Source organism: Nomascus leucogenys, chromosome 11 (genome assembly GCF_006542625.1).
Source record: "Nomascus leucogenys isolate Asia chromosome 11, Asia_NLE_v1, whole genome shotgun sequence".
NCBI lineage: Eukaryota > Metazoa > Chordata > Mammalia > Primates > Hylobatidae > Nomascus > Nomascus leucogenys.
Window position 1 is genome coordinate 57,993,885 of NC_044391.1, and position 27,395 is coordinate 58,021,279.

General features: G+C 51.1%; 2 protein-coding genes across 4 annotated transcripts in view; one reads left to right on the forward strand and one right to left on the reverse strand.

Moving 5' to 3' along the window:
* Positions 1-2,255: 2,255 nt before the first annotated feature.
* On the reverse strand, positions 2,256-6,286 carry KRT18 (keratin 18). Its single transcript, XM_003252087.4, has 8 exons — positions 6,225-6,286; positions 5,570-5,987; positions 4,755-4,837; positions 4,259-4,415; positions 3,518-3,682; positions 3,305-3,430; positions 2,820-3,043; positions 2,256-2,440 (listed from the first exon to the last, which is right to left on the reverse strand). The coding sequence occupies exons 2-8, from the start codon at positions 5,984-5,986 to the stop codon at positions 2,320-2,322; spliced, it is 1,293 nt and encodes a 430-aa protein (XP_003252135.1). The 5' UTR covers position 5,987; positions 6,225-6,286; the 3' UTR covers positions 2,256-2,319.
* Positions 5,298-27,395, forward strand: part of KRT8 (keratin 8) — a 45,785-nt gene continuing 23,687 nt past the window's right edge. The window contains exon 1 of one of the 3 annotated variants that reach the window (XM_030822603.1): positions 5,298-5,704. Coding sequence is in view for 1 of the 3 variants with exons in the window: in XM_030822602.1 (XP_030678462.1) it covers positions 21,498-21,535 (38 nt within the window). In the remaining 2 variants the exon portion in view is untranslated. Of the gene's footprint in view, positions 5,705-21,483; positions 21,536-27,395 lie in introns of those variants that run through there. The other 2 variants (XM_030822604.1, XM_030822602.1) reach the window with 2 other exon arrangements.

Genomic DNA, 27,395 nt, shown 5'->3' on the forward strand with positions numbered 1-27,395 from the left:
GTGGCGCGATCTCGTCTCACTGCAACCTCCAACTCCCTGGTTCAAGAGATTCTCCTGCCTCCGGCTCCCAAGTAGATGGGATTACAATCATATGCCACCACGCCTGGCTAATTTTGTATTTTTAGTAGAGACAGGGTTTCTCCACTCCCGACCTCAGGTGATCTGCCCACCTTGGCCTCCCAAAGTGCTGAGATTACAGGGGTGAGCCACCGTGCCCAGCAAGATTTTAAATTTTATTTCATATATATATATACTCACACACACACATATATATACACATATATACACACATATATAATATATATGCACATATATACATATATACACATGTATACATATATACACACATATATACATATATACACACACACATATATATATTATATATATATATTTTTGAGACAGAGTTTCGCTCTTGTTGCCCAGGCTGGAGTGCAATGGCGTGATCTCGGCTTATTGCAACCTCCACCTCCTGGGTTCAAGTGATTCTCCTGCCTCAGCTTCCCAAGTAGCTGAGATTATAGGCATGTGCCACCACACCCAGCTAATTTTGTATTTTTAGTAGAGACAGGGTTTCACCATGTTGGCCAGGATGGTCTTGAACTCCTGACCTCAAGTGATCTGCCCACCTTGGCCTCCCAAAGTGCTGGGATCACAGGCATGAGACACTGCACCCAGACGCCTGGCTAATTTTTTGTACTTTTAATAGAGACAGAGTTTCACCGTGTTAGCCAGGATGGCCTCAATCTCCTGACATTGTGATCTGCCCGCGTTGGCCTCCCAAAGTGCTGGGATTACAGGCGTGAGCCACCGTGCCTGGCCAGTTTTTTTTTTTTGAAACAGAGTCATACTCTGTTACCTAGGCTGAAATGCAGTGGCATGATCACAGCTCACTGCAACCTTGACTTCCTGGACTCAAGCAATCCTTCCACCTCAGCCTCCTGAGTAATTGGGACTACAGGTACATGCCACCATGCCTGGCTAATTTTTAAATTAAAAAAATTTTTTTGCCTTAATCCAACATTTTAAAAATTAACCTAGGCTGGGCGCAGTGACTCACGCCTGTAATCCAGCATTTTGGGAGGCCGAGGAGGGCGGATCACGAGGTCAGGGGTTCGAGACCAGCCTGGCCAACAAGGTGACACCCCGTCTCTACTAAAAATACAAAAATTAGCCAGGCATGGTGGCGGGTCCCTGAAATCCCAGCTACTCGGGAGGCTGAGGCAGGAGAATCCCTTGAACCCAGGAGGCAGTTGCAGTGAGCCCAGATCATGCCACTGCACTCCAGCCTGGGTGACAGAGCAAGACTCTGCCTCAAAGAAAAAAAAAAATTACCCTAACCTAGGTCTTTGAGTGATGGATGCCTTGATCTTTAGTAGTTCTGTTTTGGCAAAACTGCTGCAATGATTATCTACATGTAATCATGTTGGGTTAGGGCATTTGCACACAAGTATGAAAACAGCCAAGGAAGACACAAAGTGACATCCAATCACTCCAAAGGGTACAAGCGGGAGGATCACTTGAGGCCAGGAGTTCCAGAGCAGCCTGGGCAACATAGTGAAATCCCAAGTCTATGAAAAATTCAAAAATTAGCCGGGTGTGGTGGTGCTGCTGGGATTATGGGTGTGAGCCACCGTGCCCAGCCTTGGTTAGCTTTAAGATGCCTATCCTTACCTATATGGATGCTTACTCAGGGGCACCTCTTTCCTAGATGGGAACTTCCGTGATCATTTACTCAACTTCTAACCAGACCTCTAGCACCCTAAAAATCATATCTCTGTTGAGTGAATGAACAGAGTTTAGGGCACCATAGGTTTGGAGCATGAGTATGGCCTGGGGTTTGAAGAAAAAACTGTGGGTGTGAAGCCCTGGGCAGTGGGCCAAGGGCGTAAAGCAGCAGGGTAGGGGAGGGCCAGATGTGTCTCCCTGTCTCCTCTGTCCTCGGCCTAATTTCCTCCTCTGGTTCAGATTTCTGCTAATGATCAGTCAGGGACCTTTTGAACACCAGATCGCTTCAAGGCAAAGATTCCACAATTCCCTTGTAGGGATCCCCACTGCCTGTGACCCATCACATCTACTGCTCCGTCCTCTGTCTCTGAGAAGTGTTTCCAAGAATACAGATCCCTCTTCCTTCTATACCCCAATCTATATGAAACCCTCAGGAGTCAGAGGTGGTTTCTGCTGGATCAGGGATGGGACTGTTGGGTTAGGACATTTGCGCACAATGAAAACAGCCAAAAGAAGACAAAGTGACATCCAAAGAACTCTGAACTTTTTATTGGCCTCCTGCTCCCCAAAGGGTACCCTGCTTCTGCTGGCTTAATGCCTCAGAACTTTGGTGTCATTGGTCTCAGACACCACTTTGCCATCCACTATCCGGCGGGTGGTGGTCTTTTGGATGGTTTGCATGGAGTTGCTGCTGTCCAAGGCATCACCAAGACTGTAACAGAAGACCAAGCCCAAGTTATAAACAGCCCCGTGGAGCAGAAGGGAGACAAGAAAGGTAGAGGGAAAAAGCCTCCTGACCTCTACCTTTATCTCCAAATCCCCCTCAGCCTCTTCCTCCAGAAAAGGGAAACCCAAGGCCAAACTTCATTTGCATACTAAGTACAGCTAGGGACAATATTTAATTTGCTTTCTTCAAGGGGGAAACCTCTGTAACTGTTACTCCCTTGAAGACACAGGAGCACCCATGGAGCAATGGCCTAGTGCTCAGTGGATACCAATGAACAGACACATGGGGTGCTTCCAAAAGCTCAGGCTTTGGGGAGAAGTGATCTCCTGATCCCAGCATGTGTGGGTAGGAAATCCCCACTCACTTAAAGTCCTCGCCATCTTCCAGCAGGCGGCGGTAGGTGGCGATCTCAGCCTCCAGCTTGACCTTGATGTTCAGCAGGGCCTCATACTCCTGGGCCTGGCGCTGTCCCTCTGCCCGGGTCTGTGCCAGCTCTGACTCAAGGTGCAGGAGGATCCCGTTGAGCTGCTCCATCTGTAGGGCGTAGCGGGCCTCCACCTCCCTCAGGCTGTTCTCCAAGCTGGCCTTCTGCAGGGGCACAGAGAGGAGGGGCAGGGTGAGCCCAGAGTCCCAGGACTGCTCATCCCTTCACTTTTGGAAACTTTTTTGGGCACCTGCTGTGTGCCAAGTATTGGAGTAAGGGATACGAGTGGTGGGAAATGCAAAGAGGAACTGACTCTTTCTGAGCTAAAGGAACTCATGATTCGAGGGATAGGATTTGGGTTGAGACAGGATTGGGCCTGAGGCCAAGTGAAGGAGGAGCTGAGCAGGTGATGTGAAGGCACTCACCAGATTTCTCATGGAGTCCAGGTCAATCTCCAAGGACTGGACTGTACGTCTCAGCTCTGTGAGTGTCGTCTCAGCAGCTCCAACCTCGGCGGACTGTGTGGTGACCACCGTGGTGCTCTCCTCAATCTGCAGGGTGGGGACAGTCCATCAGGCCCCTCATTCCCTGTCTGCCTCCCTCCCACACCTTGGCAGCCATCCCCTCCCCTCACGCACCTGCTGAGACCAGTACTTGTCTAGCTCCTCTCGGTTCTTCCGAGCCAGCTCGTCATATTGGGCCCGGATGTCTGCCATGATCTTGGCGAGGTCCTGAGATTTGGGGGCATCTACCTCCACGGTCAACCCAGAGCTGGCAATCTGGGCTTGTAGGCCTTTTACTTCCTAAAGGTGACAGGGGCAGAAGTGAGGAGGGTTCAGGGTCAGAGCTCCAACAAGGCCTTTCTTCTGTGATTGCCTCTTCTAGGAGGCCTACAGTTGGAGAAGAGACAGGAAGAATCCTTTGGCTTGCACTCAGGGCAATGCCAGTTCTGGCCTTTCTACTCCAGTGGGTAGAAATGCCACCCACTCACTGGTTTCTCTCTCCTAACTTCACCCTGTTCCTTCATCCACCCTCCCCTTCACAAACCTGCTCCTTCTACCATCTTTTAGGAAGCCCTGCCAACTCTACCTGCTGTCATTCCTCTATCACCCCCAGCTCCTAGTGTTAGCTGCTTCTACTTCTGTTCTCATCTCATTTTCTAACCCATATCATTTTGACCTGTAATTCAGGTGAGCCAGGGTGTACTTGACCCCCCTGAGAATGCTCTTCATCAGAACGGTCTTATTTAAGAAGAGCCTAGGCTGCTATTTCTAAACTTTCTTAGCAAGGCTACTTGCAGGTGGCTTGTCTTGTCTATTCTCCCACCCAGACTTGTCTTGGCCCCTCAATCCCTGGCCTGGCCAGTGGCCCCTGCTTGCCTCTTCGTGGTTCTTCTTCATGAAGAGCAGCTCCTCCTTGAGAGCCTCGATCTCTGTCTCCAGCTGCAGTCGAGTGACATTGGTGTCATCAATGACCTTGCGGAGCCCATGGATGTCATTCTCCACAGACTGGCGCATGGCCAGCTCTGTCTCATACCTGTAGGAGTGGAGGTGATCAGAGGGGCCCCTATCTCTGATCCAGAACCTTCTCACCTCATGCCACCTACTAAGAGAAGTTCTGTGCCCATTGCAAACCAGCACCTTGAGTCAGCAATTAGGTGGTAATCCCCTGAGCACCATTCTTGGCACTTGGAGGACAGTATTCTTAAACAGGGTTACACAAATGAACAGTTAAATGAATACACTGATGGACCCGGACTCTCATCCACCCACACCTAACAGGATCCCACTGTGAGCCCCTAACTGACCCAGCCTGGGGAGCAGATCCTTCTTAGCTCCACCTCTGGACCCCCAGCTCTCTAGCCCCCAAACTTACTTGACTCTAAAGTCATCAGCAGCAAGACGGGCATTGTCAATCTGCAGAACGATGCGGGCATTGTCCACAGTATTTGCGAAGATCTGGGGGTATTGTAGAGAGAGGTTGCTCCATGAATAGAAAGTCAGGGATGGGTGGGGTGAGTGTGTAAAAAGTACCCTAGTGAAAACTTCCTGGTCCCAGGAATAGCCAGAGGCTCTCCCTGGACACCTATCCCTTTTCATCTAGCCCCACCCCATTCCCTCCTTTCCTGGATTCCCAGATCCCAGCACTCTGCCCCTCTTGGGAAGCCTCAGCAGGCTGGCTAGCTGGCTGGCCTGCCTGCCCAGAAGTGAGTCGCTACTAACAAGTCCTCTTCCTGGCCCTCTCCTGGGATTTTTTCCCTAGTGCACCTGGTCACTCTGGGCCCCCTACACCCTGGATTGGCTCCTCCCAAAGGAAGGCCTCTTGTTTACTCCTAGATGACTCAGCCTTAGCCACATCCGCTTAACCCTCCAATAGTCCCCACTCCGCCAGGGCCAGTGTCTCCTCCTCTTTACAGGCCTTTCCTCACCTCCCTCCATGCTGTCCACTTCCTCCGTAAAGCTCTCAACCCTGTCCCCTTCCCCCTCTCTCCTGGGAAAGAGCCCTCCCATGCCTAGCTGCTGCTCTTAGGGACCCTGTGGCTAGGAGCACGCGGATGGAAATCCAGGTATGCCCAACCCCTCCCGGTGGAGTAGGGGTTGGGGTGGATATGGACTGAGGGAAAGAGGCGAAGGAGTGTATCATTGGAGGGTCAGACAAGCCTGGGAGTTGAGGTCCCTTCCACCCCTTACCTGAGCCCTCAGGTCCTCGATGATCTTGAAGTAATGGCTCCAGTCTCTGACCTGGGGTCCCTTCTTCTCCAAGTGCTCCCGGATTTTGCTCTCCAGCCTCCGGTTCTCGGTCTCCAGGCTCCTCACTCTGTCCAGGTAAGAGGCCAGGCGGTCGTTCAGGCTTTGCATAGTCTCCTTCTCGTTCTGGATGCCTCCCACTCCTGCCAGACCCCCGGCTATCCCCGCGGCCAGGCCCCCGGACCCCATGCCGCCCCGGAAGCTGGTGGAGCGGGACACGGAGATCCGGGAACCAGAGCCCCCGGCGCCTGCATAGACGCTGGCCGCGCTGCTGACCGGCCGGGCGCCGTAGCTGGGCGCCTGGACAGAGCCCAGGGACCGGTAGTTGGTGGAGAAGGTGGAGCGAGTGGTGAAGCTCATGCTGTCCGGGGAGGAGAGAGAGAGGACAGGACTCAGGCTTTGCCGACGACGGTGGCGGCCCGCGCGACCCGCGCGACCCGAGTTATATCGCAGAGTGAGGCCCCGCCCCCGCCCCGGAGCTGCTTCGGAAGCCGGAGCCACAGGTGGACGGCTCGGAGCCCGCGCCCTCCGCCCCGGGACGCCCCGCCCCGGGCCCCACCCCCGCGCCCTCCGCGTAGCCCTGCCAAGCCCCGCTCACCCCCGAGAAACGGGGTGGCCAACTGGGCATGGACACGGGCAGCAGGTGTTGTTGGCCCTCGAGGCTGCTTTCAGGGCAGGAAATGACGTTATTATGCCCTTCTCCCCCAGGTGGAGGAGGTGCTGGCGAGTTTGAAATTTGGGAGTCTTGGCCGGGCGCGGTGGCTCACGCCTGTAATCCCAGCACTTTGGGAGGCCGAGGCGGGCGGATCACGAGGTCAGGAGATCCAGACCATCCTAGCCGACATGGTGAAACCCCCTCTCTACTAAAATACAAAAAATTAGTCGGACGTGATGGTGCACGCCTGTAGTCTCAGCTACTTGGGAGGCTGAGGAAGGGGAATCGCTGGAACCCGGGAGGCGGAGGTTGCAGTGAGCCGAGATCGTGCCACTGCAGCCTGGCGACAGAGTGAAACTCCGTCTCAAAAAAAAAAAAAAAAAAAAAAGAAAGAAAGAAAAAAAAAGAAAAAAGAAATTTGGGGGTCTGGTGATGTGCGGGTGGAATGGCCTGTGAGTCCCTCTAGCTGTCCTCAACCTGCAGCCCAAATTATTCACTTGTGGAGGGGATCTTGGGGGCATCCTGGAGCCCTAGGAGTCCCGAGGAAGAAAGGCTGGGAGCTGGAGAAGAGGAGGAGAAGCAATGCCGAGCCTTACAGCTGCTGGTTTACACACTCACACCCCAGCTGCACCTGGCTCCCAAACACTGCCCACCTGCCCACGTTTCCTCACACACACTCACACCTGAATCATACAGAGGTGTGCTCTCAAATGCACGCACACATACATTCACTCAGCAAATAGGTGCAGACTCCCCAAAACAAACCCAGTCTCTGAGCCCCCTCCACCACCTTCCCCTCTCCCGACCTCACTCCCAAGGGCTTTGCCTCCGTGGAACACTGTGATTTGGACAGGGAATGCGTCCTGACTTCTGCACACCAGTATGTCACCTTTCCTGCATCCTTAGTTAAACAAATCCTGAGCATTTACAATTCAACCAGTATGCATTCAGCACCTACTGTGAGCCAGGCCCAGTTCTAGGAGCTGGGAGAGGAGAAAGGCGGTGACAAAAGAGACCAAAAATCTCTCACGGAGATGATAATGTGTCCCACATCGCCGGGCATGGTGGCTCATGCCTGTAATCCAAGCACTTTGGGAGGCCGAGGCGGGTGGATCACTTGAGGTCAAGAGTTCGATGCCACTGCACTCCAGCCTAGACAACAGAGCGAGACTCTGTCTCAAAAACAAAACAACAAAAAAAGTTTGAGAACAGCCTAGCCAACATGGTGACATCCCTTCTCTACTAAAAATACAAAAATTAGCCAGGCACAGTGGCGCGTGCCTGTAATCCCAGCTACTCAGGAGGCTGAGGCAGGAGAATCGCTTGAATCCAGGAGGCAGAGGTTGCAGTGAGCCAAGATCGTGCTATTGTGCTCCAGCCTGGGCAACCAGAGCGAAACTCTGACTCAAAATAAATAAATAAATAAATAAACAAAGAAACAAACAAATAAATAAATAAAAGTAATGTGTCCTACATCGCACAGGGCCTGAGAGGACAGGCAGGCACTCCTAGGACCATCATAGCAGCGACCCAGCCCTGGTGGCCAGTGCCCCTCCCCTCTTTACTAGGACTTTTCTCCCGGCCAGTCCTTTCCCTGTCCCCCTTTGTAAGGCTGTCTGGATTAGAAGCCTGTCCCCAGGGGACTGCATCCTCCAGGACGCTCTCCCCAGCCTCTGTGTGAGAAGGATGGAGGTAGGGAGGCTTTCATGCTGCCTGCCCCCTGAAGCTGAATGACCATCCCTGCTGAATGAAGTGTTGGGGGGAACCCCTAGGTGTTGGGCCTTCAAGTTTGTCAGCTCCAGCAGCTCGTTCTTCTGGCAGGGCCTGGTATGACACATTTGACTGTGTTCTTTGCTCTGGAGTGGAACTATTGATTCTTATCGAGCTGCCAGCTGAGGCGGAAGGGGAGGACAAACAGTAGGGTAGGCCTGGGAGAGAAGGGACCCTAGCAGAGCCTGGCCAGTGGACCTGCCAGGTGGGAGGCGCAGCACAGATAAAGAGCCTGACCCTGGATTGTTCCCGATCTGTCACCTAATGGTGGCGAGAGCCCCCCAGTGCTCAATGGGAGCCAGCCAGGGGGCGGTCAGGGTGGAAGCTGGCCAGGGGAGGGTCGGAGCCTGCTGAAGGCTGGGAGGCAAACGGGATGCAAAATAACATACAAATGAATGCCCACTGGTTTTGCACACAAGGCTTCTGGGAGGTAAGAGGTTCCAGTCAGAGGGGTCTCTCCTGCTTTCACCTTTATATTCCCCCACTGGATTTCAGAACTGTCAAGTTGGGCAGAATTTTATAATAAAGTATGTGGATTCAACAAGCAACGTACTGCCTTTTACTGTTATTGCTAAGTTTTAAGTCAGCCAGCCTGGCTACTTTGCTAGCTGTGTAACCTTGGGGAAGTCACCTAACTCTGAACTTCAGTTTCTTCACTTGTACAGGGAAAACAGTAAGACCTGTCCAGTCTATTTCCTCGGGTGGTAGTGAATGTGAGTGTAAATTATCACTCATTCATCAAACAAATACTAATTATTTGTATTGGAGCCTTCCTTCAAAGTAAGGAAGGCTTCAATACATCCAGGAGGGCAGATAGAGAGGGTCAATTTAATTCGAAAGACAGGCTCAAGGGGTTTGAAGTCTGTCTCTCTGAGTCACTTAAAAACCCTGGGGCACTTTGAAATCTACCAGCAATCAAACCAGATTCTGGAATTTTTCTCCAAGCTCATTCCCAGGTCCTTATCTGATTCCTGCCCTACCCCAACTGCTAGGAACCTTCTGGGACCTGTGGAGGTGCAGCGTGGGGGCTGGAGAGGGAGAGCTGCCAGCTAGACCTTATCTCTCCTACTGATGTCGATGGCCACATTCCTGACTTCTTGCAGCATGGGGCAAATACCGACCTCGGGCTTCCAGCACCAGCCTGCCCCTTCCCACCACTTCCAGATTCCTCTGTGGCTCAGGGCTTTTTCACTTTGTCAGAGAGCCTCTCGGAGAGCTGGGGTGAAGGTCTCGGCCCCCAGATTCCCAGCAGTAGGGTTCTGGGGTGGGGGTGGGAAGCAAGGTGGAAAGGGGGATGGAGTGATTGTGAGGACAGTTCTGGGAGAAGGTGGAGCAGGAGGCGCCCTGGTGAGAAGCTCCCAGAACAGACACGAAGAGTAATGCGCCTCGGCAGGGGGGAATCCGGAAGGAGGGGAAATGGTTCTCCACCCACCATCAGTCCTGCATTCCAGCGTCCAGCAGAAGGGGAGTGGGAACCTGTGAGGCAGGTTTAACTTCAGAGTAAACTCAGAGATGACCCGATAGGGGTGGGTTAGCTCTTCCCGCCCCCTCCACATTCTCCCACGGAGGGCTAGAGCTGATGGCTCTGGAGAAACTAGGTGGTGGAGAGATGAGAGGATTAGGGAGGATTGGAAGGCCTGCAGTCCTTCCGCCTTTGCTTTAACGTTTAGGCTGGAAATTCCTTGCTCAGCCTGGAGGAGGGAGGTGTTTGGAACACCAACTGAGGTGTAAGGATGGGGTCCATACACAAAACAGGGAGAGACTGATTCCCATCCTCTTCTTCAAAGACTGAGGGTGACTCCAGTGTGTTGGAGACAGTGAGAAGGCCCTGTGGTGGGGTGGGTTGGAGGGAGGGAGGGATCGCCTGGGAGGCTCCCCTGGGTTCCCTTCAGCTACTCTCAGTGGAGGGTGTACCCATGCAGGGGGGCCTCCCACAGGAGAAATCTCAGGGCTGCTGACTTAGGGGCAGAGCTGTTGAGACAGAGGGAGATCTGGGGTGGAACTCAAAGGAAAAGGAATCTGGGGCGGAATGGGAATCCTCGTGCCCAGCCCTGCATCTGGCACATAGGTGGAGCTCTGTAAATACTTTAGGTTTAAGTAATTAATAAACATGGGGTACTAGAAGAGGTCGGTGGGGGGTCATCAGAAAGTGCAGTCAGGTAGACTGCATAGACACAGGAGGTGGGGGCAAGGGTACAGGCTTCAGAGCCAGCTGTGGAGCAGGGGGAGGATGCGGGTGGCAGCTGGGTGCAGGACCCAGTCTGATATCAAGACTTCTGGGATTTCAGCACCCTATTTGGAGCCCCTGGCACTGCCTGTGGAGGTGGGGAGGGGTTCTCAGGGCTTGGGCCAGGCCCTCTCCCCCAGGGATGGGAGAGTCGAAGAATGCTCTGACACTTAGTATCATTGCTTCGGTTGGGTTTGTGCCCTAGGGGTTATTTTCCAAGGATAAAGGAAGAGGAAGGGTCAGCGCTGAGAAGCGTGTGGCTGCCCAGGAGCCTCCAGGCGCTGAAGCTCAGAGAAGTCGGGGAACATAGCCCTTCTAGGAGCCCCTCAGCTCCCTGGCCCAGCCCCACCAGGAATGGCCTTGCCTGTGCTTATGTCCTTTGCCCTTTCTGACCCTGGTGCTGTTGGCTTCTCCTCAGGTGCAACCCTGGTATCCCAATGCCATATCCCCCAGCCTATCGCCTCACTCAAATCTGCCCAGAGATTAGGGGAGGGCAAAGGGATGAACAGGGCACTTGGTGTCAAAAGACCCGGATTAGGCCAGGTGGCTCATGCCTGTAATCCCAGCACTTTGGGAGGTTGAGGTGGGAGAATCACTGATGGCCAGGAATTTGAGACCAGCCTGGGCAGTATAACAAGACCCTGTCTCTATGAAATAATAAAATATTTCAATATTTCACAATATTCCCCGCTGCTGGCTTGGTGATCTTGAGCAGCCTTTACTAGCTTGGTCTCTCCTCAGCTGTAGAATGAGAATAGTAGTAACATCCACTTAGAGAGTTTTCACGAAGACCAAATGAGATGACGTGCCTGGCAAAGCTTTGGCAGCTGAGAAGCCAGCTGACCTCCCCTCCTGTCTGCTTTGCCCCATTTGCTCCTTTTCTTCCCAGCCCCCTTGTTCTTTTGCCCTCACTACTCTCCAGCCTTCTGCTCCCTGCTCACCACTATTTTTTTCCATCTAACCTGGGCTCAGGGCAGGGTGGCTAAGACTGAGTCTTCGAAAAGGGGGGTGAAATGGAAGAGCAGAGTGGCCAAGAACCTATCTCCAGATCATCCAGTCAACCGGCTCTGTCTCTGTCAGCCTCTTTCCTGGCCTAGGCTGGGTAGGTTCTGCCAGCAGTGTTTAGGGAACTATCCTGTGAGCAGCTAGGAGAGCAGGGCTGGAGCTTGGGAGAGGCATGGGGCAGGAGGTATGGATGCCAGGGTCACAGCTAACCTGCGGGGCCTTTACACAAATTGCAGAGAGGGAGCCTCCTCCTTGTCTCCTGGCAGGGTGTGCCTGTGCACTGAACACCCTGCATGGCCACGTGCAGCGGGCCCAACTGGAGCATCCCCCTCAAGGATTTGGGTGAAACCCAGTTGTGGGTGAGGTGGCCTAAGGAAAAGAATCAGGGAAAAGAAGGAGCAGAGTCAGCACAGAGGGACTTGAGGCAAGAAGAAGAGGAAGAGACAGAGGGAGAAGAGGAGGATGAGGAGAAGGCCTAGATCTCTAAGCTCCCAGGAAAAGACCAGGAGAGAGGAGGTCATGAAAGCCAAGAAGAATGAGGTTCAAGGAAGGGCGGTCCACAGGTGCACAAAGGGATCAAGGAGGCTGAGGACAAAAAGAGCACTTTTCAATAGAGCGATGGAGCCTGGAGCCGGGGGTGTGGACTGAGAGGGAGGAGTGAGAGGACTAAGTGGAGGCAAAATGTAGACTTTTCTTTCAAGCAGTTTATCAGCGAAGGACAGGAGAAATCGGGAGGCCAAGCGGTTGTTAGGTTGCAGAGTTGATGGACGGTTGCCTTAGGATGAGACAGTTTAGTAAGGCTGATCAACAATTAAACAAGCAATAGCACTAAAATGTGGTTGGTGCTATGCCTGGGTGAGTCCAGGGAACAATGGAAGCCCAAATCAGTAAACACTAATCCTGCTTGAGATTCTGGGGGAGTGGAGTGACATTTAAGCTGCAACCTGAAAAGTGATATCCTAGTAGGTGGCAGAGCTGGGATGTGTTGTGTGTAACCTCTCTAGGCTCCTGCCTTTCCAATCAGAAGCGTGTGGCAGAGGCAGGAGGACACCGTGGCACATTAGGTGAACTCTGTCTTCTAACCATGAGGCATAAGAGGGTGAGTTAGTGGTCTTGAGATCCCAACAGCAGTTACACAACATGGCTTCATGATGAGACCAGCCACACAAGAAACACTGTGTATCCTGGGGGTGGGAGAGAAAAAATGGTGGGCTTCACTGAGGGATGAGAAGGCAGGAGTGGTGGAAGCTCAGGGACAAAGAAGTCTAGCCTTAAAACATGGCTGAAAGGGCTGGGCCTTGGGTGGGGAAGCAAAGGCAAACAGAAGAGTTTAGTGGAAAAGGAGGAAGCCCAGAACTGAGGTGGCACGGCAGTTGGAAGCTGCAGAGAAAGCACAGGAGCGTGAGATGGGGAAGGTGAGAGAGGGTATCAGAATCTGGGGTCAGAGCAGCTGGTGATGTCATTTCAGGGTGCTGAAGGCACTGAAAATCAAGGGGTTAAGAATCTTTGGGAAAAGTGAGGATGGAGAAACAAGATTTTGGAGTTGGTCAGATCTCAGTTTGAATCCCAGCTCTGCTTGTTTCCTTGCTAGGTGACCTTGGTCAAGTTGGGTGCTCAAGGTGGGTGCCCAAGTCAGCGAGCTTCTCTGATCTCCAGCTTCCTTATCAGTTTGTTGTAGAGATTAAGCGTGTATGATAGGGCCTGGGGCGGAGCAGGTGCTTGTTAAGTGTGCCTCCTCCTCCTGGAACAATCATCAACATGGAGCTTTAAGGCTGTCGGTTTAGTTCACTTCCACCAATAGTGACCTGGGAATACAAAGATAAATAAAACTAGACAATAATAATCAAGGAGATTATTATTAGAGGGAACAGATCATTGGGCAAACAAAATACAATGTGATTGGTGCTATGAAAGGCTCCAGAGGACTGTCAGAGAAAGGAAGAATTCATTAATTCATTAACACTTTGTAAGGCACCTAATGCCAGCATGGTCTAGGATCTGAGAATACAGCACAGAAAAGCCACAAGGTTGCTGCTTTCATGGAGCTTGCATTTTACATGCTGAAGGACTGGGGTCGTGGAGAACTTCATGGAGGTCAAATGAATGCTCAGACAGGCCTTCAAAAAGTGAGTAAAAGGCCGGGCACGGTGGCTCGCACCTGTAATCCCAGCATTTTGGGAGGCTGAGGCGGGCAGATTACCTGAGGTTGGGAGTTTGAGACCAGCCTGACCAACATGGAGAAACCCTGTCTCTACTAAAAATACAAAATTAGCTGGGCGTGGTGGCGCATGCCTGTAATTCCAGCTACTTGAGAGGCTGAGGCAGGAGAATCGCTTGAACCTGGGAGGTGGAGGTTGCGGTGAGCTGAGATCACGCCATTGCACTCCAGCCTGGGCAACAAGAGCAACACACTGTCTCAAAAAAAAAACAAAAACCAAAAACAAAAAAAAAATGAGCAAAAACTTGCTAGGGGAGCCTTGGGGCTAAGGGTAGGGTTTTCCAAATAGAACACTTGGCACCATGGCTTTTTATAGCATCCACCAGAATCCCCTCCTCTGAGACTCAGAACCATATCTCCTGCTGGTCACTGGATATTATCCCTAATTGGAGGTTTCAAGGAAACCTTAAGCTTTTCACGTATAAAGCTGAGTCTATGATCTTCCTGCATCTGTGGGTTTTCTTGTTTTAAAATATTTAGATTTATAGATGTGTGCCGGGCGCGGTGGCTCACGCCTGTAATCCCAGCACTTTGGGAGGCCGAGGCGGGCGGATCACGAGGTCAGGAGATCGAGACCATCCTGGCTAACACGGTGAAACCCCGTCTCTACTAAAAATACAAAAAGTTAGCCGGGCGAGGTGGCGGGCGCCTGTAGTCCCAGCTATGCTGGAGGCTGAGGCAGGAGAATGGCATGAACCCCGGGGGGTGGAGCCTGCAGTGAGCCGAGATTGTGCCACTGCACTCCAGCCTGGGTGAAAGAGCGAGACTCTGTCTCAAAAAAAAAAAAAAAAAAAAATAGATGTGCGTGGTGGCACATTCCTGTAATCCCAGCTACTCCGGAGGCTGAGGCAGGAGAATCACTTGAACCCAGGAGGCGGAGGTTGTGGTGAGCCAAGATCACGCCATTGCACTCCAGCCTGGGCAACAAGAGTGAAACTCCATCTCAAAAAAAAAAGAAAAAAAAATTAGATTTATTGATGCACAATTTGCCTACAGTAACATTCACCCATTTTAGGTATACAGTTTGATGGGTTTTGACAAATGGATGCAGCTGTGGAACTGCCACCATAATCAAAATACATAATTTTTATCCCTTCAAAAAGCTCCAGGCTGGGCGTGGTGGCTCACGCCTGTAATCCCAGCACTTTGGGAGGGTGAGGTGGGTGGATCATGAGTTCAGAAGTTCAAGACCAACCTGGCCAAGATGGTGAAACCCCGTCTCTACTAAAAATGCAAAAAAATTAGCGGGGCATGGGGGTGGGCTCCTGTAGTCCCAGCTACTCAGGAGGCTGAAGCAAGAGAATTGCTTGAACCTGGGAGGAGGAGGTTGCAGTGAGCTGAGATGGTGCAACTGCACTCCAGCCTGGGCCACAGAGGGAGACTTTGTCTCAAAAAAAAAAAAAAAAAAAAAGATCCACTGTGTTCTTTTATAGTCAAGTTCATTGCTCACCCCCACACCTCCTCCCCGACACCCCCAGCTATGGTAACCACTGATCTGTTCTCTGTCCTCATAGCTTTTCCTTTTCCATAATGTTGTATAAAATAAACTATACAGTGTGTAGCTTTTTTATGTAGCTTTTTTCTTTTCTTTTCTTTCTTTTTTTTTTTTGAAACTTGCTCTGTTGCCTAGGCTGGAGTGCAGTGGCATGATCTCGGTTCACTGCAACCTCCACCTCCCAGGTTCAAGCGATTCTCCTGCCTCAGCCTCCTGAGTAGCTGGGACTACAAGTGTGAGCTACCACGTCCGGCTAATTTTTAGTATTTTTAGCAGAGACAGAGTTTCACCACGTTGGCCAGGCTGGTGTCAAATACCTGAGCTTGGTAATCCATCCACCTCGGCCTCCCAAAGTGCTGGGATTACAGGCATGAGCCACCACGCCTGGCCCAGTGTGTAGCTTTTTGTCTCTGGCATCTTTCACTTAACATGATGCTTTTGTGATTCATCTATGTTGTTGCAGTGTATCAGTATTTATCCTTCCTTTTAATGGCAGCATAATATTCCATTGCATAGAGTTACCATAATTTATTTATCCATTCACCAATAGATGAATATTTATTTTGTTCTTAGTGTTTTTCTTTTCTTTTTCTAACTTTTTTTTTTTTTTTTGGTAGAGATGAGGGTCTCAATATGTTGCCCAGGCTGGTCTTAAATTCCTGGCCTGAGCTCCTGACCCCAAGTGATCCTCCCACCTTGGTCTTCCAAAGTGCTGGGATTATAGGCATGAGCCACAGTGCTCAGCTCCAGTTTTTAGCAATTATGAATAAAGCTGTTTATCTTTGTGTGGATATATGTTTTCTTCCTTTTTTTCTTTTTTTTTCAAGATGGAGTCTCCCTCTGTCACTCAGGCTGGAGTTCTATGGCCTGATTTTGGCTCACTGCAACCTCTGCTTCCAGGGTTCAAGTGATTCTCATGCTTCAACCTCCCAAGTAGCTGGAATTGCGGGTATACGCCATCATGCCTGGCTAATTTTTGTATTTTTTAGTAGAGACGGGGTTTTGCCATGTTGGCCAGGCCGGTCTCAAACTCCTGGGCTCAAGCCATCTGCCTGCCTCAGCCTCCCAAAGTGCTGGGATTATAGGGGTGATCTCGGCTCACTGCACCCTCCACCTCCCAGGTTCAAGTGATTCTCCTGTCTCAGCCTCCCAAGTAGCTGGGACTCCAGGCATGTGCCACCACACCCGGCTAATTTTTCTATTTTTAGTAGAGACAATTTCACCGTGTTGGCCAGGCTGGTCTCAAACTCCTGACCTCAAGTGATCTGCCCGCCTCAGTCTCCCAAAGTGCTGGGAGTACAGGCGTGAACCACCATGCTTGGCCAAGTTTATTCTTCTAAGAAACTGCCAAAGTAGCTGTACCATTTTGCACCCCCTCAGTAACATGATGCTCTGTATCCTCACCAACACTCTGTATTCTCTGTCCTTTTTTTTATTTTTACTTTTTATTTTACTTTTTTTTAGATACAGGGTCTTGCTCTGTCACCCAGGTTGGAATATAGTGGTTCTGTCATAGCTTACTATAGCCTGGAACTCCTGCACCCAAGTGATACTCCTGCCTCATCCTCCTCAGGAGCTAGGACTACAGGCTCATACCACTACACCTGGCTGGTTTTAAAAATTCATTTGTAGGCCGGGCGCGGTGGCTCATGCCTGTAATCCCAGCACTTTGGGAGGTCAAGGCAGGAGGATCATGAGGTCAAGAGATCAAGACCATCCTGGTTAACATGGTGAAACCCCATCTCTACTAAAAACACAAAAAATTAACTGGGAGTGGTGGCAGGCACTTGTAGTCCCAGGTCCTCGGGAGGCTGACATAAGAGAACAGTGTGAACCTGGGAGGTGGATCTTGCAGTGAGCTGAGATCGCACCACTGCACTCCAGCCTGGGTGACAGAGCAAGACTCCATCTCAAAAAAAAAAAAAAAAAAAAAAAAAAAAATCTAGGGAGACACTGAAGCTAAAAGTGGGGAAGCATCATGATCAGAACTGCATTTTGACAAGATCATTCTAGCCAGATGTCATGGAAAGATTTGAAAAGACGAGAGTGGAGATTACTGCAATCATCTAGTTAAGTAGTAATGATGGCTCAAACTAAGAGAGAATCAGTGGAAATATACGGAAGAAAGTAGATTCAAAGGAAATTTAGGGGCTGGGTACAGAGGTTCATGCCTGTAATGCCAGCACTTTGGGAGGCCAAGGTGGGAGGATTGCTTGAGCCCAGGAGCTCAAGACCAGCCTAGCAACAGAGCAAGACCCTGTCTCTACAAAAAATAAAAATATTAGCCAGGTGTGGTTGTGCATGCCTGTAGTCTCAGCTACTCAGGAGACTGAGGAAGGAGAATCGCTTGAACCTGGGAGGCAGAGGTTGCGGTGAGCCTAGATTGTGCTATTGCACTCCAGCCTGGGCAACAAGAACGAAATTCTGTCTCAAGAAAAAAAAAAAGATGATAGAATTGGCAGGATTTGGTGTCTAATTGGATGTAAAGGGAAAGAAGCAGCAATAATAGTAACAACAATAACACTTACTGAGCATGATGTATCAGGCACCATTCTATGTGCTTTACATGTATCACATTATTTAACATAGCAATCCTGTGAGAGAGATTCTAGTGCCATCCTCAGCACTTTTGCTGACTCCAGGCTTCTTGCTTTGGAGGCAGTGATGTCCACCAGAGAGGAATTATGAGAGGAAGTGAGACCTGGAGGATGGCGTTGGATAATGACTTGAGTTTGGAAGCTGTGAGTTTGAGGCTTGGGTGGGACATCCAGGCAGCAATTAGAAACATGGGTCTGTAGGGCCGGGCGCGGTGGCTCACGCTTGTAATCCCAGCACTTTGGGAGGCCGAGGCGGGCGGATCACGAAGTCAGGAGATCGAGACCACGGTGAAACTCCGTCTCTACTAAAAATACAAAAAATTAGCCGGGCGTGGTGGTGGGCGCCTGTAGTCCCAGCTACTCGGAGAGGCTGAGGCAGGAGAATGGCGTGAACCCGGGAGGTGGAGCTTGCAGTGAGCCGAGATCGAGCCACTGCACTCCAGCCTGGGTGACAGAGCGAGACTCCGTCTCAAAAAAAAAAAAAAAAAAGAAAGAAACATGGGTCTGTAGCTCCGAGGAGAGTCTGGAGATGTTGATCTGGGAGTCATCGTCCCTGAGAGTGGATGGGAATTGGCTTGAAGAGGTGGAGGCAGGGAGGTGGGAATCCTAACACTCAAGAGCAAGGCTCTTAGTTTGGCCTCTGTGAGTGGCTTTCACAAGTGCATGCGCCCCTTCAGCTGTACGGGAGATGCTAGCAATCTGTGATCGTGCATTAGAGTCTCAAAGGGGAGCGCGACCTAACAAGAAGATTAAGGATTACAGGTGTAAGTGGTGAGTAGATAAAAAGGATTCAAGGAAGAAGACTGGAAAGGAGTGGCCAGAGAGATAGCAAGAAATGCAGAAGGCAATGTCAGGAGGCCAAAGGAATTGTCTTTTAAGAAAGGGGGTCGGACGCGGTGGCTCATGCCTATAATCCCAGAACTTTGGGAGGCTGAGGTGGGCGGATCACCTGAGGTCAGGAGTTCAAGACCAGCCTGGCCAACATGGTGAAACCCTGTCTCTACTAAAAATACAAAAAAATCAGCCGGGTGTGGTGGCAGGCACCTGTAATCCCAGCTACTCGGGAGGTTGAGGCAAGAGAATGGCTTCAGCCTGGGAGGTGGAGATTGCAGTGAGCTGAGATCGAGATTGTACCGCTGCACTCCAGCCTGGGCGAATGAGTGAGTATCAAAAAAAAAAAAAAATAAGAAAGGAAAGAGGAGTGGTCAGTGGTATCCACTATTCCAGGGAGGCAGGGAAGAAAAGATTTGAAAAGAGCCCATCAAATTTGGCTAGGAGTTGATCATTGGTTTAGCCATTTCCATGGATGTAGCCTGGCTGGGGTTGGGGATGTAGGAGGAGGTGAAAAATTGAGAACAAGTATGGTCTCCCCTGTTGGGAAGCTTGGCTGTAGAGGCAAGGAGAGAGGGCTGTAGTGGGTGTGGGACACGGGTCAAGGATGATTCCCTTTCTATTTTTGTTTTTTGAGATGGAGTTTCACTTTTGTTGCCCAGGCTGGAGTGCAATGGCATGATCTTGTCTCACTGCAACCTCCACCTCCTGGGGTCAAGCGATTCTCTCACTTCAGCCTCCCAAGTAGCTAGGATTACAGGCACCTGCCACCACGCCCAGCTAATTTTTTGTATTTTTAGTAGAGATGGGGTTTCACTATGTTAGCCAGGCTGGTCTCGAACTCCTGATGTCAGGTGATCCACACACCTCGGACTCCCAAAGTGCTGGGATTACAGGCATGAGCCACTGCGCCCAGCCCCTTTCTTTCTTTTTTTAAAGGAGGAAGTGACATGAGCATGGCTACAAGTAGAGGGGAATAAAATTCAGCCTGGGATGTGGGTGGGAGGGGTATGGCAAGGGAGAGATACTATTTGATGAGACAAGGTTCTGTGTGTGAAGGGATGGGTGTGTGAATCAGAGCACAGGTGGAGGCCTGGCCCTGGGCAGAGGAAGTGCCATCTCCACCTCCAAGGGGATGTAAGAGTGGGAATGGACATGCATAATGGTAGGGGGCATTGTTAAGGATGGTGGTGGCAGCACTGGGGGCTCCTTGGGACACCAAGGTTCTGGTGACTAGCAGAAGAGGAGCGATGGTGTCATCTGTGACTCCAGCCACATTGCTTTGGTCTCTCAGAGGAGACACTCTTCTGCTCGGAAGCCTTTGCTGTCTTTTCCTTAGCCTGAGACATCCTCCTTCAGGAAGCCTTCCCAGACTGACACCTCCAATCTACCCACTTCCCAGCAGACTCAGTTCTCTATGCCTTCTTTTCCCTAGCACAGAGGCCAAGAGCGCTCCCTGTTTTTGTTTTTGTTTTTGAGACAGAGTCTCGCTTTTGTTGCCCAGGCTGGAGTGCAATGGCACAATCTTGGCTCATTGCAACCTGCACCTCCCGCCTCTCAAGCGATTCTCCTTGATTACAGGTGCCTGCCACCAAGCCTGGCTAATTTTTGTATTTTTAGTAGAGACAGGCTTTCACCATGTTGGCCAGGCTGATTTCGAACTCCTGACCTCAGGTGATACACCCGTTTTGGCCTCTCAAAGTGCTGGGATTACGGAAGTGAGCCATCGCGCCTGGCTGAGCACTCCCTGTTCTAGAGTCTGTCTGTCTCTGGTCGCAGTTGAGAAGACACATGGAGGGACTGGGAGAGGACAAGAACATGTGTGTCTGTAAAGCGGGTGGCTTCCCCTTCAGGACTGCCCCTCCCCAGATTTCAGGCTTGGCTCTGCCCACAAGGGGGTGCTCAGTCAGAGAAGGCCTGGCTGGCATGGTGTGGACAGTGGCCCAGTTGGCAGGCAGGCAGCAGGGCCCTTGCGACTCCACCCCTGGCCAGGACCTTTGCTCCCAGCCCTGATGGCTCTGGCCTTGTTGCCATGGCCACCCCTTAGTTTGGGACAAACAGAGCTTTTCCTCCTCCTGTTCAGCCTCCTAGCACCCAAGTGTCTCCCTAGGGACAGGCAGGAATTCCAAGTGTCCAGGCTCCCCACCCTTTCCCCCAGGGAGGCCCAAGGGTGGTGAGTCACTGAATCTGGGCCCCTCTTCACCCTCTCACTGTTCTCTGGCTTGTCCTGCTGCTCCCTTGGGCCCATGTATTTCCTGCTGGAGTTGGGGAAGGGTGGAGAGAAGGACTGGAACTCTCCTGGGTCTCTCAAACTGAGTGGTGGTGAAGGTGAAGGGGTCTTCCTGTCCTGAATCTCCTCCCTGGGCTGTGTCCAGGCTGTGGACACCCTTCTGAGGCTTAGCTCCCATCTCTGGCATCCATGAAACAATCACAGCTTCTTTCCTCCCTTGGGAGGAATCCTTGGGGTCCAAGGTAAGGGACAGAAGATAGGAAAAAAGCAATGTGGGAGAGAGGAGATAGGGTCAGAGTAGAGAAGAGCACTCATGGGATAGAATTGAATCATTCATTCATTCATTCATTCGTTCAGTGAATCAAACAAGTTCCTGTGCTGGGTGTGGAGGGAAGCAGAAACCTGTATAAGACATGCCCCTACTTTTGAGGAAGATGCCTTGGTGCTGACGTGTGGGCCCTGGACTTAGGGTACAGGACTCCGGTTTGAGCTCTGATTACTACTTGCTGGGCACATTACTTCTTGGAGCCTTGGATTCCTCATCTGTAAATAAGGATAAGAAGACTGAGCTCCCAAGGTCCTTGTGAGGGTCAAATGAGACAAATATGGAAAATGCCTCATTAATAGTGGATGTTCAATGCATGCTAAATGACTGTGGATCAGGTTTACGATCAGGGAGGGGAGCTCAGACATGCCCACATTAAGTGTAACCCAGCCCAGGGGTGTAACAAAGCCCTATTCTTGGGGTCTCTATAGGAGTGGCCACTTCCGGCAGAGGTGACTGGGGCAGGCTTTGTGGGGAGGTGCCTGATGCATGATTTTCATTCAGCAAATGTTTGTGGAATGAATGGGGTGAGCTGGAGCCAGGGCCTGCAGGAAGGGTAAGGTTTCAACAGGTGCAGGTGACAAGGAGGTGCTTCAGGCGAGGAGGGCACAGTCCTGGGGGTGGGGTGGGGAGGGCAGCTAGTGCCAGGTGGAGAAGGCTAAGCCTCAGCCACCAAATGAGGAATTTGACCTTTATTCTGAAGGCAACGGGAAGCTCTGAGCTGGGGAGTGACAGGATCAAAGCAGTGTTTGTAGAAGATCAGTCTGGCTGGGCACTGGAGAGAATACCTGAGCGAGCAGGAGAGGTGGTGGGGGGCAGGGACACACTGGGCAGAGGGAGAGTGTGTACATGTCTAGGAGGCTCAGGACAGGCAATGATGTCACCCCCCTTCCACTCTGCAGAGGGGGCCTCTCGCACCAGCCTGTCTCCAGGGCAGGTCTCACCGGCCTGCTAGGAGGGAGCTTGGCAGGGAGGTGGGGAATTTCTCAGGGACACAGAGAACATGAGAACACTGCCACCTTTCTCCTCCTTCCTCCCCTGCCTGGGGCCCAGCTCAGAGTAATGGGCCCGGAGGGGGAGAGAAATGCAGCCCTGGAACTGGAACCTGGGTCCCTTTGTTGGTAGGCTCCACCTCCTGTCCTCTAAGATAGAGGGCTGGAAGAGACAAAGAAACTATTAGGCCCCATTAAGAACTGTGCATAAACCCTAGAACTCAGGAACAGAGGGTTAATTGAGGTGATAGTATTGCCCAGCCCTGGAGCCCAACTTTCCTGGAAGGGGAAATTTTTGGCCTGGGGCTGGCTGGTAGGAATCTTAGGCCTTAGCCTTTGTGGAGATGAATCATCCTAATCTATCTCTTTGACCCCACCTCCGCCAAAGAGATCCCTTTTGCTCCAATCTCATTCCTGAATGAATCACACTTCAGGTATCAATGGGGCAAGGCGAGGATGATGGAGGGGGATACCTGCAGGGGAAGAGGTGTTGAGCAGGTTGCTGAAAATGGTGACCATTTCAGACCCTAAATGGCGCCATTCATACCTAAGTGCTGAGTGGTTCCACAGTTTTAGGTATGCTTCGGGGCCCACAGTCTCTCCCAGCCTCCTGCCCTGACTCAGCCTGAGCCACTGGGAGCCAGAGATAGCTATCCCAGCTCTTCAGAGGAAGGAGATAAGGTTTATGGCTCTGGACAGGCTCACTCTGGGGAGACTGTGCATACACACCTCCTCCAGCTGCATTCCTCCCAGGCCTGACCTTGTCTTACTCAGTCTTTTCCAGGAATTATGACAGGAAATAGTGAGCTGTCTGAACGCACCATTTTCAGAAACCTGCCTAGCACCTCCTCCCCAGAAGGTATCCCCTCCATCATCCTGGCCTTGCCCCATTGAGGTCTATACAACATCTTTTTCTTGGCTTCTGGGCAGGCCTGATCCGGTCTAGGACCAGTGAGAAGGGGGCCCAGCCCTGTTCCTTTTCCATAGAAGCATCCTCCCCATTCCTGGTCACTCATTTCTGCTCCAATGACTCCTTGAATTAGTAAGTCCTTCCTTCAGTCTACCCTTTCACTCCCTTTTGGTGCTTAGTTAAGGAGAGGATGCTCCTCCGTGCGTTGGCTGTTGCCGCAGACCACAGAGTACAGCTGCAGGTCCGCTTCACTCCAGGAGCCCTTTAGCTGAAGGGAGGAAGGCAAAAGACAGAAGGAAGGGTGAATTCTTAGAGAAGAGTGCATGGTCTTTTCCCATCACAGTAGTGTCCTATACAAGCAATTATCTTTACAAATATTATCGTCGCCGGGCACGGTGGCTCACGCTTGTAATCCCAGCACTTTGGGAGGCCGAGGCGGGCGGATCACGAGGTCAGGAGATCGAGACCACGGTGAAACCCTGTCTCTACTAAAAACACAAAAAATTAGCCGGGCGTGGTGGCGGGCGCCTGTAGTCGCAGCTACTCAGAGAGGCTGAGGCAGGAGAATGGCGTGAACCCGGGAGGCGGAGCTTGCAGTGAGCCGAGATCGCGCCGCTGCACTCCAGCCTGGGCGACAGAGCGAGACTCCGTCTCAAAAAAAAAACAAAACAAAAAAAACAAATATTATCGTCATATAATTTATTTTATTTTTAAATTTTTATTTATTTTTTTGAGACAGGGTCTGGCTCTGTCGCCCAAGCTAGAATGCAGTGGCCTGTCATAGTTCACTGCAGCCTCAATCTAATTTATTTTACATATGAGAGAACAAAAGCTGAGAGCCCAAATCAAGTATGATTTTTTTTTTTTTGAGACGGAGTCTCCCTCTGTCGCCCAGGCTGGAGTGCAGTGGCGCGATCTCGGCTCACTGCAAGCTCCGCCTCCCGGGTTCATGCCATTCGCCTGCCTCAGCCTCCCTAGTAGCTGGGACTACAGGCGCCCGCCACCGCGCCCACCACCAAGCCCGGCTAATTTTTTTGTATTTTTAGTAGCGATGGGATTTCACCATGTTAGCCAGGATGGTCTGGATTTCCTGACCTTGTGATCTGTCCGCCTCGGCCTCCCAAAGTGCTAGGATTACAAGCATGAGCCACCGCGCCCGGCCTAAAGTACGATTTTAAGTGTAATGCTTTTGGCCAGGTGTGGTGGGTGGGTCACAACCCGGCTCATGCTGAGGCAGGCGGATCACCTGAGGTCAGGAGTTTGAGGCCAGCCTGGCCAACATGGTAAAACCCCGTCTCTACTGAAAAAATACAAAAATTAGCCAGGCGTGGTGGCGGGCGCCTGTAATCCCAGCTACTCGGGAGGCTGGGGCAGGAGAATCACTTGAACCCAGGAGGCGGAGGGTGCAGCGAGCAGTGATCATGCCACTGCACTCCAGCCTGGGCAAGAGCGAGGCTCTGTCTCAAAAAAAATAAAAATAAAAAAAATAAAATAATGCTTTTCTCACTACACTGCAAGCACTTTAGGCAATTCAAAGCTCTAAAATCCATATTAATTTAAATGTAATAATACAGGTAATTTTAATAATTTCAAAAATTAATAATTAATAATAAAAATAATTTAGAGTCAGGCGTGGTTGCTCACGCCTGTAATCCCAGCACTTTGGGAGGCCGAGGCAGGCAGATCACGAGGTCAGGAGATTGAGACCATCCTGGCTAACAAGGTGAAATCCTGTCTCTACTAAAAATACAAAAATTAGCCGGGCATGGTGGCAGGCGCCTGTAGTCCCAGCTACTCAGGAGGCTGAGGCACGAGAATGGCGTGAACCCAGGAGGCAGAGCTTGCAGTGAGCCGAGATTACGCCACTGCACTCCAACCTGGGCAACAGAGCGAGACTCCATCTCAAAAACAAAACAAAACAAAACAAAATAATTTAGAAATAAATGGACCTGCCGGGCGCGGTGGCTCACGCTTGTAATCCCAGCACTTTGGGAGGCCGAGGCAGGCGGATCACGAGGTCAGGAGATTGAGGCCACGGTGAAACCCTGTCTCTACTAAAAATACAAAAAAAAAAATTAGCCGGGCGTGGTGGCGGGTGCCTGTAGTCCCAGCTACTCGGAGAGGCTGAGGCAGGAGAATGGCGTGAACCCGGGAGGCGGAGCTTGCAGTGAGCCGAGATTGCGCCACTGCACTCCAGCCTGGGCGACAGAGCGAGACTCCATCTCAAAAAAAAAAAAAAAAAAAAAGAAAAGAAATAAATGGCCCTGCCTCTTCATTATATAGATGAGGCAACTGTAGCTCAGAGAGGAGCAGTAACTTGTCCAATGTCACACAGCAATTTAGAGACCGAGTTGAGACTAGAACACAGGCTATTTAATTTCCAAACTTATGTTTTCCTGCTACTGCACATTGTTCTAGGAATACTCTAAAACAACTCTCAAAACAAAAATTTAACTTAATTTCATTTAATTTTCATCATAAACCTGAGAACACTTTGATTTTAATCACACATCCTAGAGCACTTTGGAGGTAGTGGTAGGAATTTGCAGAAGTGCAGTGATGTGAGGGAGGGTCAGTTCACAGGACCAGTGGGAGGGCAGAGAGCTGGGAGCCTGGCTACTGAACCCTCACTCAGCTGTCCTGGGCTTCCTGAGCCTCCCCAGATCAGCGGGGAAGCTCCTGGAGGTCTTCTGGAAGGCACCTTCCTTTATCGGAGGTGCTGGCCAGTCATTTCAAGCTCTCATGCTGGCTGCAGAATCTGCCTTCCTGCCTCCTGCATCTCCCAGACTGTCTGCCTAGATCCAGGGGACTGGGAAACTAAATTTTGGGTTTTGGAGCCAGAAGAGCTGGGTTGAATTCTGACCCTAGCACTTAGACGCTACATGACTTAGGAAGTGGATGGAAAGTTTCTGAACTTTCATCTCCTCATCTGTAAAATGAGGCTATTTGTACTTTCCTTATAGGTTTGTTTATGTATTTATTTTGAGACAGAGTCTTGCTCTGTCGCCCAGGCTGGAGTGCAGTGACACAAATTTGGCTCACTGCAACATCTGCCTCCTGGGTTCAAGCGATTCTCCTGCCTCAGCCTCCTGAGTAGCTGGAATTACAGGCATGTGCCACCACGCCTGTCTAATTTTTGTATTTTTAGTAGAGACGGGTTTTCGCCATGTTGGCCAGGCTGGCCTTGAACTTCTGAGCTCAAGTGATCCACCCACCTCAGCCTCCTAAAGTGTTAGGATTACAGGCGTGAGCCACCGTGCCCGGCCTCCTCATAGATTTAATTGTGAGGAATAAATGCGGTTATAAAAACCTATGGTAGAGGGAGTGCCTGGCATATGGTACTGTCTTCAGGGAGAGAGGGAGGTATAAGGTGGGGAAGAGAGACATGGCTTTGGAGGCAGACAGGGTCCATTTCTGGCTCTCCCATTTGCTACATTTAAAAAAAAATTTTTTTTAGAGACAGGGTCTCTGTCACCCAGTGTCATTGTTACTCACAGGTGCAATTATGGTACACTACAGCCTCAAACTCTTAGGCTTCAGTTATCCTCCCACTTAGCCTCCCAAGTAGCTGGAAATACAGGTGTGCACCATTCTGCTGGATAATTAGAACAATTTTTTTGTGGGGGAAGGGGGGTATAGACAGGGTCTTGCTGTGTTGTCCAGGCTGGTCTTGAACTCCTAGCCTCAAGCCATCCTTCCACTTCGGCCTTCCAAAGTGCTGGGATTACAGGTGTGAGCCACTGTGCCAAGCAGCGCACATTGCTTTGAATCCCGAGGCTCAGTGTTCTCCACTCTAAAATGCAGATAATGCTTATTTTATAGTTTCTGTAAGAATTAAAAGCTTTACCACCTTAAGGAAACTCCTAGGCCATGGGGGAATAGCTGAACCCACGCCCAGCTCCGGGAGATCAGGCCAGAGCTGGGGATACACAATCAGAGGCTCCAGGCTGGAGGGAGAAGCCTGAGAGGAATAGTCTATCTGGGAGGGCTTCCTGAAGGAAGTCCTTGGGGGTAGAGCCAGGCTAGAGAGACACAAAGAGAGAGGAAGGAGGGGCCCTGGGCCTGCGCACTGCATAAGTGAAGAGGGAGTTTGTGCAGGAGCTGGTAGTCAAGTAGGATAGGGTCAGGCCATGGGGGCCTGGGGGTGGAGGGTTAGTGTGGTGACATGTGGGAGCCATCGAAGCCATAGAACTGTGGGTCCAGGAGGAGGACTAGGGAGTTTGACTTTTGCAGCTGGACAATTGTGAGCAAGAAGTACTGATCCTCTCCCTCAGAGAGGCTTTCCCTCCTCTGCCTTCCATGTTCTGGAGGCTGCTTTTGCTACTTAAGCTTCTCTTAATGTTCCCTGGATGGTTGCCCAGGAAACTTGGGGAGGCAAGGAAGGAGAGAGAAGGTAGAATGTGGCCTTGGGGAATAGATGGCCTCTGCCTGGAGTTCCGTAGGGAATGCATAAACACACAATTAGTTGTGTTGCCATGGGAGCTTGACTAACAGGTCCCTGAGGCTAAACTGGC

Coding starts and splice junctions, on each gene's coding strand:
- KRT18 (XM_003252087.4), bottom strand. CDS start 5,986: ATGAGCTTCACCACTCGCTCCACCTTCTCCACCAACTACCGGTCCCTG. Junction 4,838..5,569: donor TCGAGGACCTGAGGGCTCAG/GTAAGGGGTGGA, acceptor CAATACCCCCAG/ATCTTCGCAAATACTGTGGA. Junction 3,683..4,258: donor TGAAGAAGAACCACGAAGAG/GCAAGCAGGGGC, acceptor TGTCACCTTTAG/GAAGTAAAAGGCCTACAAGC.